The 16,675-nt window shown below is 48.6% G+C and overlaps 1 protein-coding gene across 4 annotated transcripts; it reads right to left on the reverse strand.

Annotated features, from left to right (window-relative positions):
• Positions 1-4,942: 4,942 nt before the first annotated feature.
• Smug1 (single-strand-selective monofunctional uracil-DNA glycosylase 1) lies at positions 4,943-16,459 on the reverse strand. 4 transcript variants are annotated; one of them, XM_008765749.4, is made up of 5 exons: positions 16,249-16,455; positions 14,442-14,606; positions 9,335-9,436; positions 8,835-9,130; positions 4,943-7,870 (listed from the first exon to the last, which is right to left on the reverse strand). In XM_008765749.4, exons 4-5 carry the CDS (start codon positions 9,117-9,119, stop codon positions 7,319-7,321), a joined length of 837 nt encoding a protein of 278 aa, XP_008763971.1. In that variant the 5' UTR covers positions 9,120-9,130; positions 9,335-9,436; positions 14,442-14,606; positions 16,249-16,455; the 3' UTR covers positions 4,943-7,318.
• Between the last annotated feature and the right edge of the window lie 216 nt (positions 16,460-16,675).

Below are 16,675 nucleotides of genomic sequence, written 5' to 3' on the forward strand. Positions count from 1 at the left end.
GCAGGGGCATGTCCTCCACATGCTCCCAACCAGCAACAGTTAACTGCTGACCTGAGATGATCAGGATTACACCACTTCAATTAATGAAAATGGAAATGACAACCTGGCTTGGCCCAGGTCCCCATAGAGGACCATTCTGGGCTCTCCGCCATCCCTTATGCAAGCAGGGCCAGAGACTTGAGGATCTGAGCCGGCTGTGGGGACAAGAAGAACGGGAGAAATGTATGGGGGAGTGAGGGTGGGACTCTATCGCAGCTGGCCTGTTTGCATTGTCTGAGCATGAAGGCCCACTGGAAGAGGAGAAAGTGTCCTCACACACAGGATGATGCTCAGGCAGGCTGACAATGAGGCTTCTGAAAAGGAAAGCAATCGGTTTCCCCCTGAGCAACTTATTTCTGCCTCGCCCGATGACCACTGCTGTGCAGTCTATCCATGTGTCTAACCTCAATGTCTTATGCTCCAGTTGAACTTACTTACTTCTTTGGGGAATTATCAGGAGTGGGGCGGTGGAGGGTGTTGGGGGAGACTGACATCCTAAATAGGAATGCTAGAAAAACAGAGAGTTGGTTTGGGATAGGCCATAATCTCTAATCTCTATTCTTTTTCCCCTCTACTACTAACTAGCTCTTGGCCTCAGCTATGGCCAAGCTGCATTTCCAGAACATATTGGAGAGGGCTGGATTGTGAACCCTGGGCTTTATACATGCTGAGGGGGCAGTCTACGACCGCAACCCAGCCTTTAATTTAGTACCATAACACTCTCTGACACTGTGTCCCGAAGTTTTCCACCCCAGTAGCCACTTGAACAAGGTCTTCTTATAGAGAGCAAACTCTCTCCCCATCTTCCATGGAGATATGCCCAATCTTTGGCTCCTGCCTGACTCCTTCTGAGCCCCTCCCCTCAACCGGTTCCCCTAGCCCATAGCAGTCAGGGCTGAAAAGTATCTGACCACAGAGAAGGGAAGTTACCAAGTCTCTCTTACTGTTAAGCCGCCCTGTCCCGTCATTCCACACACCCAAACCCATCTGTCTAAGGAATGCCCAGAACACTGTGTGGACGACAACATGCTTGATCTGTCCCATAAAGTATATGCTTGTATCTCCAGTACTAGACAGTGAACACTGCGAGGATAAAGGATCATCTCAGCACCCCCACCACACACACACACACACACACACACACACACACACACACACACACACACACACACTCCTGCAGTGCCTAGCATCCACAATAACACACAGAACATATAACGGACATCTGATGAAGTGAGAAGGGAAGTGAGAGCCCATGCAGTGGGCTTCATCCAATCTCCCTTTAAGACATTCTGTTTGGGGAAAGACGGGAAGAAGTGAGTGGATTCTTTCTTTCCTGAGACCCCTCAGTCTCAGAAGAGAGACCAAGCACAGCTTGGCCGAGAGAGAGAGAAAGAGAGAGAGAGAGAGAGAGAGAGAGAATGAATTAGTAAGAACTTCTAAGCCTCTATCACTCCTCAAAATCAGAACCTAAACCCTATCACAGAGCAAACACAATGACACTAGATAAACTTATGGTCATGGATTGGCACATGAACCCTCCCAAACTAGATTCATGCTTACTAGCATGTTCCTGTGAGGACCTACGTTGCACTAAGGCTAAGCACAGGGAAAAGGGGGAGAAGAGCCCTTCTCCCTGGCCTCAGGGCCTCTTGAGTACCTTGGAGAGTTAACCTGGGTTGTATAAGGGAAACCCCCATCTGGAGATCTAGACTCTGTTAAAATCCCAGCAGGAGGCTCCTTGAGTCTCTCAAATCAAAATCTCCCGAAGTAAAGCAGAGGGACTTGAATTTTTTTGAACCTCCGTGGCTGATTCTGATTCACAGCAGGGTTGCAAGACGTTGACCTCTACATTAGGGCTATCCAGCAGGACTTCCACAGTAATGGAGAAGTTCTTTATCTGTCCTGTCAGTGCCACCAGTCATGTGTGTGTGAGCACCTGAAATATGGCTAGTGAACTAAAGGAGGAAATTTTACTTAATTCTTATTAATTTAAAATGGCTTCTTCGCAGGCAGGGCAGGGGATGCAGTTCATTTAGTAAGTTGCCAGCGTAGCATGCACAGACCGTAGGTTCGATTCCCGGTACTATAAAAGACCAGACGTGGAAGCACATACCTGCTATCCCAGCATTCAAAGAGTGAACCCTCAGCACCATAGCAGGTTCAAGGATAGCCCACGACACATGAGATTTATTATCAGTAAATAAGTTGGCTGTACAGGGCTTGTGATTGTTGTATCGGACCACAAAATTCTAGGTGACCCTAAGTTCTACACATCTTATGTTCTTTTTAGATTCATTTATTTTTATGTGTTTGAGCGTTTATATGTTTATGCACCACATATATGACTGGTACCCAAAGAGGTCAAAAGAGGGCTTTGAATTCCCTAGAACTGGAGTTATAGGCGGTTGGGGGCTGCCATGTGGGCACTGGAATTGAACCCAGGTCTTCCGCAAGAACAAATACTCTTAGCCATTGAGCCGTGTCTCCAGCCCCCTGTTTCATTTATTTTGAAAAATTTAAGGCCAGACATGGTATCACACACCTTTAACCCCAGCACTAAGGAGGTGCAGGCAGGCCAGTCTCTGAATTCAAGGCCAACCCAGTGTACAGAATGAGTTCTAGGACACCCGGGGCCACACAGAGAAACCTTGTCTATAAATAAATAAATAAATAAATAAATAAATAAATAAATAAATAAACGAACAAACGCATTATCACATGTGTGCGTGGGACTGATGTGTGCATGGGACTGATATGTGCCTATGAGTGCGATCAGGTGAACAGACAACTTTGTAGAATCGATTCTTTCTCTTACACCTTTACATGGGTCCTGGGCTCTAACCCAGACTGCCGGGTTTGTGTGGCTAGTGCATTTGCCCGGTGAGCCATCTGGAAAACCCTCAGCTTGATTTAAGACTTCACTTCTCATGGTAACGGGGTTTGCATGCGTGTTTGTACATGTGTATGCATGACTGTGTCTGTAACAGGTTTTGCATGTGTGTTTGTACGTGTGTATGAATGACTGTGTCTCTATGTATGTACATGCCTATGGAGGTTGACATCAGGTGTCTTCCTCAGCCGCCCTCCACAGTTTTGCATGTGTGTGGGGGCAGATGGGTGTATGTAAGTATTCATGAGGGTATGTGAACGAAGGCATGCAAGTGCATGTGTGTGTGCATGTCTGTGGAGACAGGAGGTCAATAGGTGTCTTCTTCTATTGCTGTCCTTACTTAAGCTTGCTATCCAGGTGGACTGACAAGCTCTAGGGATCTTGTCTCCCGCACTAGGATTAGGGCACAGGGATTAGCCTCCTCCCCTTAAAGATACTCTTATCTGAACTGAGGAATCCTCCTCTGATTTAATTGATAAAAACTGGCATGGTGGAACTAAGTCTGGACAGCTAGGTAAGTGCCCAGACCAGATTCTAAGCTTGAGGAGGAGGAGGGAGGCTTGGGGGGCTGGGGGGGAGACAGACAGGGACACTTCTCTCCTGAGCGCACTATCTTATCTGAAGTTAACCTTGGTGACAGATAAAACGACTTTGCTGCTATGAACTGAATTATGCCCCCACAGAATTCATATGCTACAGCCCTAATGTTTGGAGATAGACCCTTTAAATAAGTGAAGAAGCATTAAAGAAAGGTTAAATGAAATCCGGAGGGTAAAGCAATAATCCATTGATTGGTATCCTTCTAGGAAAGAAGAGGGACACCACGGAGCCACGCGTATAAAGATACGGAGGCCAGCTGCTGCAATGAAGAAAGGCCTGAGCAGGGCCTGAGCAGCTAACATTGTCATCTTGCACCTCCAGCGGCCAGAATTATGAGAAAATAAACTCCATTGTTTAAGCCATCTAGACTGGGTGTTTTTATTATGACAACCCTAGCAGGCACAGGACTCTAACCAGTCTCTGACAAGTCATACTGGAGGAATTGAGGGCATTAGCCCACTACAGTCAGAGCATGTAGTGACTGGGCCATAGGCTGGCCTTATGCACCACACTGGTCTCTACCAGCCTTCTGCATATTCTCACTACATGCTAATCCCCTCACTTCCCCACACCTTCCCTACTGCAGCCTCACCTCCACTATTGACTTCACTCCCTTTGCTGAACTTTGGATCTTCAGTGTTTCCCCAGAACCCATGCCTTTTAGACTCCACTAGTCTATCGTCCTACAGGGAGGTGTAGAACCTTTAAGAGGCAGACCCTAGTGGGAGGAAGTGAGGATGACACTGGGTGTGTCCTCAGAGGGGATTGTAGGACTCCTGCCCCCCGCCTCTGCCATGATGCAAGCAGGATCTCTTCAAAGCACATCTAACATGGATGGACTATGCAGCTGAGGGCAGAAGCAACTCGATGAGCAACCATGGGTTGGGAACGCTCAAGTTGTACGCCTTCCAGACTAGGAATGTGGCTCTGTGATGTTTGCCAGCTTGGCTTGGGCTCCTTCAGCTGTGGGCTTCTATCAGATGTTTCCGCATGTGTATTCTGACTCTCCTCATTGGACTCTAACTTCTTCTACATTTCTTTTCCCACCTGGCCAAGCCTTTCCCCCTTGAATGTGATGATGCCCCTTCTACGCTCTGACCTTCCAGTCTTCCAGGCTACCCCCACCAGAGCTCCTCACCACCTCAGCTAAACATTCGAGGGTGCAGCAACTTCACCTCTCTAGCATCCACAATGCTACCACAAGGACCATCCTTGGCGGTAACTGCAGGCACACCAAGGAGACCACTGTGTGATGGTGTGATGCCCTGAGGTGGTTATGACAGTGGAGTCTGCACAAACTCTACCAGCTTGGGGAAGGCCCCCAGTATGACCGACTTCACTTCAGATACCGGCTGCACTTCTGACCAAGAGCTCCCAGAAACCCTTTGGCTTCAGTAATTTGCACAACAGAACTCAGGGGGGAAAACACTATGTTTATTTATTAAAATGTACTACAAATAAAAATCAAGGAATGTAGCTCAGTCATAGAAACTCACCCGCAAAATCCTGGGCTCCATACTCAGAATTCCAAAATGACATACAGAGCATATGAATGAATGAATGAATGAATGAATGAATGAATGAATGAATACACAAACAAGCACCAAATAGCCAAAAAGAAACACATATACATGTGCTCACCAACCAGCAAGCTTAGAAGAGAGCTGGTCAGGGTTACTGTGGAGGTATAACTGGTTGAGACCATTGGCCATGAGGCTGAACTCAATCTCTATCCTTGTCCCATCCTGGCATTCAGGCTGAGCCCCAACACTCGGAGGGTCTTTCTGGAGGGCTGGCCTCCATCCTGAGCCAGACCTCGACAAATCCTGGGACACTCTGAGACTCCAACATCAATAATTACAACACTTCTATCACTGGGGAATCCTTGAAGATTTAGTCTCCCTCTCTAGAGCTGAGATAGAAATATACTAATGTTTAGAATGTTGGAGATGACTTGTATCCCAGGAGATAGGGAGACAACATGTCTTCATTAAGATGGTCCCAAGACCTGCTCCCACTGTGGCTCACTTTCCAGCCCTTATCACAGATCATCCAACCAACTATCAAAGAGACAGGTGAGACACCGGTTCCCCACTGTCCCCAACAGTGCCCAACAGTGTCCTGATGAACTTCAGGACAGGCCACTACCAGAACCCCTGTAGCTTGGCTAGGACAGAGGTCTCTGTCACCCCTCCCCAAGCTACCTGAGAAAAGTTTTTGCAAGCAGTGAGTAGGTAGGAAAAGGGAGGAAATATCCTAAAACCATCATTCTCCCACCAATAAAGTGCAGGAAGAGAGAACCAACATATGGCTTAGGAGTCTTTAATGCTTAGTCTAAAAAAAATCAGAGGCCGAGCTTCGCATAGCGTTGGTCCTTCTCCAGTGGGGCTATAGGCAAAGGTGTTCAGCATGGACAGGGAATTCCCTTGTAGAGCACGGATACGCCCCACCTCAAAGGGAGGGGAGCAGGAGTGTGTAGTGAGGACCATAAGACAGTCCTTTGCAAAGCACTCTGCAGTGTTATCTCAGTTGATCCTCACCTCACACCAGTGCAGCAACAATCCCCCACCCCCTTTTAAAAAAAGGATCTTGGTGCTTAGAGAGGTTGTTCACAAGCAGGGCAGGCAGGGCGGCACCTCCTTTTAATCCCAGCACTCAAGAGGCAGAGGTAGGCAGAGGTCAAAGTGGACCTGGTCTCCATAATGAGTTAAGGGCCAACACAATGAGACCTTGTTTCAAAATTTAAAAACAAACAGACAACATTAACAGAACCCAAACAGAGGGAGTTGTGTTTTTTTGTTTCTTCTTTTAAAATATAAGTTTTCTGAGTTTGAGGCCAGCCTGGTCTACAAAGTGAGTTCTAGGACAGCAAGGGCAACACAGAGAAACCCTGTGTCAAAAAACCAAAATAAATAATTTTTTTTAAAAAGTTCACAGGCCTTATAGGGAGGGGAAAAAGGGGTGAGGGATGAAAATCTAGATCTTTCCTAGTCCACCACACAGAAGTCTCCCTCAGATACAGCTTCAGTCTCCCTGAAGTTCACTTTTTTATTACTTATTTACTTATTTTTGAGACAGAGACTAATATATTCCAGGCCGGCCTTGAACTCAATATGTAGCTGGAGGTGGCCTTGAACTCCTGATCCTCCTGCCTCTGAGTGCTTGGATTATAGGAGTGTGCCAGACACCTGGCTAAGAAGTCCATTCTCAACATGATGTCTGTCCTAGACCCTGGAAGGACAGGAGTCTGCCAGGTGCTCTGTAAGGATGAGTAAGGATCCTGAAAAGATCACCCACTGACTGGGGAAGAGGACTGATAAGGGAGGCTGGACTCCATCAGTGTGTGGAAGCATCACACTGAACCCCACTAGTATGCACAATTAGTGTCAAAAAAAGGCTGAGGTAGATCAGCATTGGAGAACTTCCCTAGTGTGCATGACTCAATGCCAAACATAATGCCAATAAAAAGCAAAACAGGAAAGATTAAAACGAAAACTCTCTTTCCTCCAAAACTGTGACTATGACTTCAGACATCCTGATCTGGGACCTTCTGCACACAGGGGGATCCCCAGGCAAGGATGTGTGGTAGGTGGAGTGCACAAGCCCAACCCTCTGCCGATGCTGTGCATGACCAGGCACTGGAGACAAGAGGGTGAGGCTCGAGGGAAGGGGAAGACAGCAGGAGAGCTGCCCACTCTGGGCCATTAGAGGATGGCCCAGTAAGCTGAATGCAGCATGGAGCCCAGCAAGACCTGTGCAGTCATCAGCTGTGCAACACTGACTGGGTCTCTATGGTGTAGGCCTGACTGAACCCTCATCCGTTAGCAGAGGCAGCAGCCCCAACTCTTGGAGTCTTTCCCTGGCTGCTGTTTCCCAGCCTTTGTTGGCCTGCGGGCTTCGAGGAGATGGATGCAGGAGCCCCTCCACCTGCACCTCCGGGGTCAGCCCTGCTAGAGCTCTTCGAGCTCTCTGCTCTGCCAGCCGCCCCACTCCCACTACCAGCCGCACCCCTAGCAGCTGCACCTGCCGGCAGAGGGCGGCGTCGCAGATCGACAGTAGCTGCTCCCGGTGCTTGGCGGGCAGATCAGCCGGGGTAAGGTTTCGCCCGCTGGGAGCCAAGAAGAGTAGAGGACACAGATTGTGGACAAAGCAGTGCCGGAAGAAGACTTGAGGCTGTCCGCAGAGGGTCCGAAAAAAGCCCCAGAATCGGGCTCCGCTCACCTCTGACTGCGGGCACTCCAGTCCCAACACTGGTCGCTTAGGGTGCTCTTGGGGAGGGGACAGCACAGAGCCCCCAATGCCCAACCAGTCCCGGACCACATTCACTTCCCCAAAAGGTACCTGTGGGAGAAGGAGAGAGACACAAGGCGCTTCAGGCTGGAGACCTGAGCCTTTCTACCTACCTTTCCACCTACCATGACGATCTCAACTGCCCCCACAGTCAACCGACGATCTGTTAAGGACTCTCCGCCCTGTGGTTTGCCTCTGTCCATTTCCCTCCAGTTTTTCCCACCATGGACCATGACCAGCAGAAATTGTGCCTCCACTTTCTCCAGGCACAGGGGTCAAACACTGGCAGGAACGACACTGGGGCATTTGGCCCTACAGAGGGAGTGATGATTCTAATACTGGTGGACAGACAGAACGCTAGGGTAAAAGGAGATGGGACAGGCTGGCCACTGATCTCTGGGTACCCTCCCTGCCCCAGGCATCAGGCTGTCATTTCCATCGACCACCATTGATCACCTTTCATCACTCAGTTGGGGTCAATAAAAGCGATTGAGCCTCCTGCCCTGAGGCTTCTTTGCCTCCCCCATCTGCAACGAACCCCAGCTGAACAGCAGTCATTCATCCGGATCCCTCAGGGAGAGCAGGCAGCCCTAAGCCCGCCTCGCTCTAAACCTTTTGGAGACCCGGGGACTTGCCAGAAGAGTGCCCTGCAGTTCCTGTACACCCATCTCACCCCCCCACCCCCAGCCAGTCTTTCTCGGCTCCCAGGAGTCCCAGCCCTTCTCCTGACGCCAGCCACACTCAAGGGACAAGGGAGATCCGGCAAGGTAAGGCACAGGGCAGGAGGACGGAAGGAAGGGCTCTCAGAGGCAATTAGTGGAAAGCTCACAGGGGAAATGGAACTACTGTTAATGTGCTTGGTTAACTATGAGGGGAGAAGTGCTTGAGACCACAGGAGCCAGTGTGCGTCCTGTAGGGGATGGGGCAGGGGGACCCACCCGTGTCCCAGCCAATTACATACTCCTCCTCTACAGCACACCCAGGCACACATCCACACAGGAAGCCAGGCCTTTACCCCAGTTTGGGCCATGCCAAAAGGTCCTGGATTCATGCCCAGGAACAGCACTTCCTTGGGGCCTTGGCAGTAGCGAGTCACGTAGTTCCGGTGTGGCTCCCAAGCATAATCCACTGGGTTGTAGATGACACCCACAGGCTCTGGAAACTGCAGCTGGCTCAGCTCAGCATTGAGCCGAAGCTCTTCCTCCAGGAAGCCCTCAGCTAAGCTTCGAGCGCAAGGCTCCATCAGGGCACTGGCAGGCTCATGGGCAGGCCCCGGTGGGAAAGTCTGGGACACAGCCATGCCGTTGTGACCTGGAAAAGAAGTGGGGAGCATTTCCTTTAACCCCAAAAGAACGTTAGGATCTGTACTTGCTGGGAGCTCCTACTGCCATTTCCTGGGCTCGGAAGACACCCCAGGAAACCCTGTCAGTCACCACAAGCTCACCTGGTATGGAATGATGTTTTTGCTTCCCAACTCCAGAGTCCTCCCTCTTTCTGATACACCAAGCATCCTACCTTAGCTACTGGTCTTGTGGCTACAACGCAACCCGTAAAGGCAGGAGAAGGAAGGGTTTATCTCAGCTCTCAGAGAGTACAGTTCATCATGGTGGGTCATGGCTGCAAGAAAGCAAAACACATTGCAGCCCTAGTCAAAACTCAGAGTGATGGATGCCTATGTCCAACTAGATCTCTCTCTCTGAACAACCTCCCCTTGGTTCTATTAGACCGGTTCTCACTATGCAACCTTGGATGGCCTGGAGTTCGATATGCTGGCCAGGCTAGACTTGAACTCATGTCTCTACCTGGTATTAACGGTGCATGTTATCACCCCTGGCTAGAGTTCTTCTCTTTGTGCTGTGCTGGCTAGTTTTTATGGCAACAAGCTAAAGCCATGTTGGAAGATGGATCCTCAGTTGAGAGAACGCCCCCACCAGACTGGCCTATGGTGCATTTTCCTTGATTGATGATTATCATGGGAGAGCTCCCTGTGGGCAGGGCCAGCCCTGAGCTGCTGAGCCTGCTTGCTCTAAGACAGCACCTGAGCAAGCCATGGGAGCTAACCTGTAAGCAGCACTTCTCTACAGCTTCTGCTTCAGCTCCTGCTTCTATGCTCCTGTCCTGACTTCCTCGATAATGGACTGCGAGGTGGAACGGCAAGCTAAAACAAACTCCTTCCTCCCTTAGTTGCTTTTGGTCATGGTGTTATCGCAGCAAGAGAAACCCTACCACAGTCCAGGACCCCACCTCACGGGCGGTGCCACACACATTTAGTTCACGTTTTCTCATCTCGATTAACCTAATTTAGAAACTCTCTCACAGACATGCCCAGAGATCCATCTTCAAAATGATCCCAGATCTGTGGAGTTGGCACGGATATTAGCCACAGCAGTAACCCCATCCCAAACTTTCCATCAGGTGAGGCCAGAGCCACTGTTTCCTAGGCCACGCTGAACTCACAGAACCTTTTCTGTCTTCGTTCTTTCTCTGCCCTCTCTCCGTTTTTCCCCTTCAGTACTAAGAGTTAAACCTGGGTTTTCGACCATGCTAGGCAACTGCTCCACAGTCCTAACCCTTTCCACATTTTGATGGGTTGGGGGGTGGGGTGCACAGGGAGTGTCTCACTAAGTTCCTCAGGCCAGTCTTGAATTTACTCTGGAGACTGGCCCTGAACTTGTGATCCTGTTGCCACAGCCTCTGAAATAAATGGAATCACAACCTACGTAAGCAGGCGTGTTTGCTTAACATAATTTCTTTCCTCTCTCATTTGTGTTTGTGTGTGGGGGAGGGGGTACAACTCTTTTAAAAAAAAATTGTGCCAGACATCATGATGATACCTTTAATCCCAGCACTTTCAGAGGCAGTTGGATCCCTGAGTTCCAAGGCCAGCCCGGTCTAGAGTGAGTTCCAGTATAGCCAGAGCTACACAGAGAGACCCTGTCTCAAAAAAAACACAACCCCGACAAAAAAAGATTTATATTTATTTATGTGTGTGCGTGTACCTGTGCATGTGTGTACAATAAATATCTGTGGTGATCAAGGAGGCCAGAGAAGGCACTGGATCCCCTGGAGCTACAGTTACAGAAAGTTGTTGAGCTTAGGGTGGGTGCTGGGAACTCAACTCGGGTTCTCTGCAAGAGCAGTACACACTCTTAACCACTAAGTCAGATCTCTAGCCCCTTCTCTTAGTTATAGGGTCACAGGCAACCCAGAATGGTCTCGAGCTTGGTAGAAAGCTGATAGGGTTGGTCATGGACGCCTGATCTTCCTGCCTCCACTTCTAAAGAGCTGGGATTACAGTCTACAGCAGGCCAGACTACACTATCAGGACACATCTACTGTTATCCCTTCTCTCCAATGTCATCCTTAATAAAAACCAGTCCAGCCAGGATGAGCGTGTCCTGGAAACACCGTGCTGACAAATGGGATGCAGGTGCACAGCCACAGCCCAGAGACTCGGGAAGGCTAATTACAGCAGCTTCCAGGTGGCAAGCAATTGCTCTACGCCAGGTACACCTCATTGATCTTCATAACAACCCCATGAGGTGGGTATTATTGCTCCCATGTTACAAGCCAGGGGACTGAGGCTTAACAAGATCAAGCAAGTTGCCTAGGGTCCTGCAGTTAGCAAGTAATGAAGCTGGGATTTGAACCCATCACACTATGCTCTTAACCACCCGCCTTAGATGGTTTTATGAGCCACCCTACTAATTCTACAAGCCTCTAGCCCCCTTTCCCACACTCAAGAATCCTCAGAAGGAAGTAGGATGATTACGAGTCTCTGAATAGACTCTTACAAGCTACGGAACCATGGCCAGAGCCTCGGGTTTTCACATCTGAATACTAAGGATAATAATACCCACTTCATAAAGCTGTCTATGCAGGGGAGAGGGGAAGGAGCTCGGCAGCAAGCCTTCTAAATGCCAACAGCTGTGCTCTCTCACACTCCTATGCACACCCAGTGCTTGTCCCTGGCCATTCCACTCACTTTCAAAATGCTTCTCCTACCCCAACTCACAAAACTTTACACAGGTCATTTCTATAAATCCAACCAAATATGATCCTTGAGTTAACCAGGACATCAAACAGCAGCCAACCAGGAGGATAACCCAACACATCCAGTTCCCACTCACCCTTCAAGATGGCAGTGCAAACCACCTCCTTGGTAAGCTTTGCCTCTTCAGTATACGGAAACGTTCCTCAGAGCCCAGCACACCCCACAAGCTAGGATTATAAAATGTTGAAGGCTTGGTCTCCAGCTATAAGAGATGTCTGGATAAATGAAGATGCTAGCCCCATAGGCTACTGGAAGTCAGGTCTCATTGAAAGAAGTAGGTCCCTGGGGGTGTGTCACTGAAGGATGTATCTTGGCCTTGGTCCCTTCACCCCCAAGCCTCTTCTTTCTGGCTAACATATGTAGAACTTTTCCCTACACTCACCTTTCCACCATGATATTCAGCCTTAGCAGAAGCCATGAGGTCAAACAGCCAGGGACTGGAACCACTGAAACTGTGATCCAGGTTCTACTCTTCCTCTCTCTGAATTTCTGTTTTTCTCAGATATCTATCAGAGCAAAGAACGGCCTGGCATATCACACAAAGGGAGGTTGGCTGTGAAGCCAAGACATATGTATCTCAATCAAAGTGATTCAGATGTCAAGTGATGGCTGAGTCACTGGGTACTGCCTGAACTAGTAACTTCTTCATAAATTCACCCTTTGTCTCCCCAGTCAGAGTAAAGAAGACTCGAAGCCAGGTTCTAGACTATCCCCACCACACCTATAATGTCCTAGATCTTATCACCAACCCCTGACCAGCTCTAGCAGTCTTGCTTACAGCTACCTTTCAAACAAAGCATTTTTGTTTCTCTGTGCTAGGGGTAGAACCCTGGAGCCAAGCAGGCAGGGACTTTACTACTGAGCTGCCCTGATGAACCATTACTGATGGATCCCTCGCTACCACCCAGTATGAGAGAATGATAATAATATACCACTAAGCCACATCGATAGCCACTGCTGCCTCTGCTGCTTCTTCCTCCTCTTCTTCCTCTTCTTCTTTCTTTTAGACTTTTTTATCTTATGTGTTTTGAGACAAAGTCTCACTACATGGCCTTGCCTGTCCTGAGATTCAATTGACTAACCTCAAACTAGTGGCCTTCTTCCTGCCTCAGTCTCCCGAGTGCAGGGACCTGCATATGTCTTCAGCTTGTTTGTCTACATGGGCTCCCAGGACGCTCTGAAAGCTGAGGATGGTGTGGTGAACTGGGTTTTCCGGAACCTTGCTTTGTACTTGCTAGAAAAAGCAGCACAGTGATCTCTCTCAGGTCTAAGATGGGTCTGCTCTGGGCTAAAGACAGCAAGGATGGACATGCACAGAAGTGACAAGAGCCTGCTTTCACCGTTCACCTGATAGCAAGTACCACAGGCTAAGTCAGCTGACTTGAATGCTAGTCCTGGTTTTTTTCTCTCTTAAAATGTTCTTTCTCTTAACATTTTTTTTTCTTAAGTAGGGAGAGCAAGCATGCCTTAGCACTCATGTGGCAAGGGATAACTTCTGAGAGCTGGTTTTCCTCTACTGCCAAGGCTCTGAGGAGTACATAGAGGTCATCAGGTTTGGTGGCAAGAGCCCTATCAGCCAAAACATCACAGAAGGTTCTCTTGCACACGTCATTTTTAAGATTCTTCTCTCTAGGAACCACATAGTTCATTGACCTACCACCAGCAGTTGTTTATTTCTTAAATATTTATGAGTCCTTTCTTGCATGGGGGAATAACTCCTAAATAAATAAAATGTAAGACAGGCTTTGGGTAAGCCATGAAGAGCTAGGGGGAGAGGTAAACATACAGAAATACAATGCAGAAATACAATGTAATCTGAGCATTACTATCTCAGACGAAACGCGAAAGGAGCCCTAACGGTAAGTCTGACAGTCCTCCCTAAAGTCATCAACAGTCATAAGCTTAATGCCTGATGCTGCAACTCAGTAACGTGTTTACCAAAGATGAATGAAGCCTTGGGTTCAATCCCCAGCACCATAAACCAGGTATGGAAGCACATGCCTATAAACTCAGCACTCGGGCAGAAAGATGAAATCAGGGGCGTTTGTCCATCCATAGCAAAGGTGAAGGCAACTTGGACTATGTGCAATTTTTTCCCTCAAAAAGCAAACACCAAGAAGTTTAAGAAACATGTCACGCATTTAAGATTACATTTAAAAGCAAAGGACAATCCTGAGGTGCATCCAGGCCACAGTGGAATAGAGGCTCCTTAGGTAAGAGCACTGGCTACTTTTCCAATGGTCCTGAGTTTAATTCCCAGCACCCATAAAGCGGCTTGCAACAGTCAAACTGTAGTCCTATAGGATCCAATGCCCTCTTCTGGTGCGTAGACAAAACACCCATATGTATAAAATAGCATAAATAAATAAACCTAAAATAAAATTAAGAATCCAAGCCTCTAGCTGCTGCTGTCCCTTGTAGACCGTAAACCACAGGATTTAAATCAAAACAGAGCTGCAGGGCTCATAGGGGCCCCTTGTGGGCCTTGGCGTCACAGCGCGGCAACCCCTCCAGGGTCCCGCAAGCCCCCACCGCCCTGTGCAGAGATCCAGCCCACTACTCCCTCACCTGCATGAGCTCCCCATGCAGCTTCCGCTTCCTTTCTTCGTCCTGGCGCTGAGGACACTGGGAATCGTAGTCAACAGCATTTGAATAAGGAGAATGGCTAGCAGCGTCCGCTTCCGCCGGAAATGCCAAATCCCGGAAAGCTTGCGAAAAGAGCTCCATGGGTCGCTGGGGATTGTAGTTTAATATTATGATTTACCTCAAGACGTCACAGCAATCTGGATTCATCCAGCCTTCACCCACCAGAGACCTTTCCCAGACCTCCTGCTGCCCCAAGTTATAAGACATCATCTTTGCAGCCCTCCAAGGGCCATTAACTGTGTGCATAACATCTGCGGAGGCAACCGGGTACTTGTGGCAGATCTATAGAGTGAGTACCAGGGCAGCCAGGGCTACACAGAGAAACCCTGTCTCAACAAAACAAAACAACCAAACAAATATCCATGAAGGCATTTCTCTCAGCACCCAACTCTTGGACAGTGAACATCCCCGTTAACATTAGCATCCAAATCCACAGCCTCACCACTTTAATCTATTTCTCTCTTCCTTTGACATCTGCCAGCCTGTATCCTGGATTGGGTTTCTCCAGAGAAGCAAAATCAAAACCATCCTTTTATCTATGTGAGATGTATTGTGGAAATATGCTCACAGTCCTATTTAACCTGCTGTCTGTAAGCTGGAGAACCAGGAAAGCCCTCTGTGTAGTTCGGTCTGAGTCCAAAGTGTTTCTATAGATCCGCTTCTAATAGAAGCCTCAGAAATGGAAAGATCTGAGAACCAAGGCCTCCAGACAAGGCTCGAATGTTGTCTGAAGGGAGAGAGTAGATGGCCCAGTCCACAGAGGCAGAATTGGAGGCTAGTATGTCCTGTATGGTTGTATAAACCTGCAATCTAACCATTTGGGTGGCTGAAGCAGGACCATCAGTTGAAGGCCACACTGGCCTTCAGCTACACAGTGAGACCCTGGAGAGAGAGCTCTTCCTCAGTCATTTGTTGCACTGGACTCTGAACAAGTTGGTGGTGCCCACCCAGGTTGGTAAGGAGAATCTTCCTGATTTGGTCTGCCCTTTCACACCTTAGATTTTTGTTTGCTTACTAACTCTATGGGTGTCCCCTGGCCCACATAAGTAGACATATAAAAATAACACATTCTATCTTTCCAAACTCTCCTAGAAGAGTCTGCCCAGGAAGCTTTCCCCCAACAAATCCTAATCCCCAGTTGTGCCTGCCTATCCCCTCAGAACCGACTTCCAAAGCCATTCGACCCCTGCTTTGTTCCTGTCTAACTAAGCATTTCTGCGTGACTTTTCACCCAACTGGAATCTTCCATGGTATCTTCTGGGTCCCTTGCCTCCCGCAACACTCATGCCTGAGCGAGCCAGGGCTCTCTCATCACCAAAGCAAAGTCCCCAGTGGGTGCTAAGAAGAGCAGTGAACTCAGAACACAACCCCTTTCCTAAGCTCCTGCATCCAGACAAAAGCAGTGGTTGCAGCCATCGTGAGGAGTGACCCTCCAGCATTCCTGTCAGACTGCCCATTATTTGCTGAGCTGTAGTACTCAACAGCCTCTTCCCTAGGTGTCTTGCCACTTTCTTTTTTTGAAAGATTTATTTATTTATTATGTATGAGTACACTGTAGCTGTCTTCAGACACACCAGAAGAGGGCATCAGATCTCATTACAGATGGTTGTGAGCCACCATGTGGTTGCTGGGAATTGAACTCAGGACCTCTGGAAGAGCAGTCCGTGCTCCTAACCACTGAGCCATCTCTCCAAGTCACTGTTTTCTTTCTGTACAGTTTGTCACTCACCTCTTCCATAGCTTGCTTTCTGTCTCCAGGTGCCTCTGTCTTCCCCTGGGTGTACCTCAATGTCTCTACTTCCTCTGCAATGAATAAAAGTAAACTTCTAGAACAGGACTCCCTGTCTCTGTTATCTGCCATTTTCCTGTCTCCAAACAAAAATAAGCTAGAAGGTGGTTGTTGTTTTGAAACAAGGTCTCATCTTGGCTGCCTAACTCACAGCCTAAACCAGACTGAGCTCACAGAGATCTGCTAGAATTAAAGGCCCACCACCATTTAGTCTTTATACCCCCTCAGCATCTGCCTTCTCTCTGTGGGCAGGAGCTCTGCTAAAGATTCTTAGAAATGAGACCCAGAGGTGAGAGGTGGGCATTGCCCTTCCCTAGTCTCCAGACCCTCCAGATGTTTCCAACGGACAGATTGTCACTATTTGATG

Source organism: Rattus norvegicus, chromosome 7 (assembly GCF_036323735.1).
Source record: "Rattus norvegicus strain BN/NHsdMcwi chromosome 7, GRCr8, whole genome shotgun sequence".
NCBI classification, from domain to species: Eukaryota; Metazoa; Chordata; class Mammalia; order Rodentia; family Muridae; genus Rattus; species Rattus norvegicus.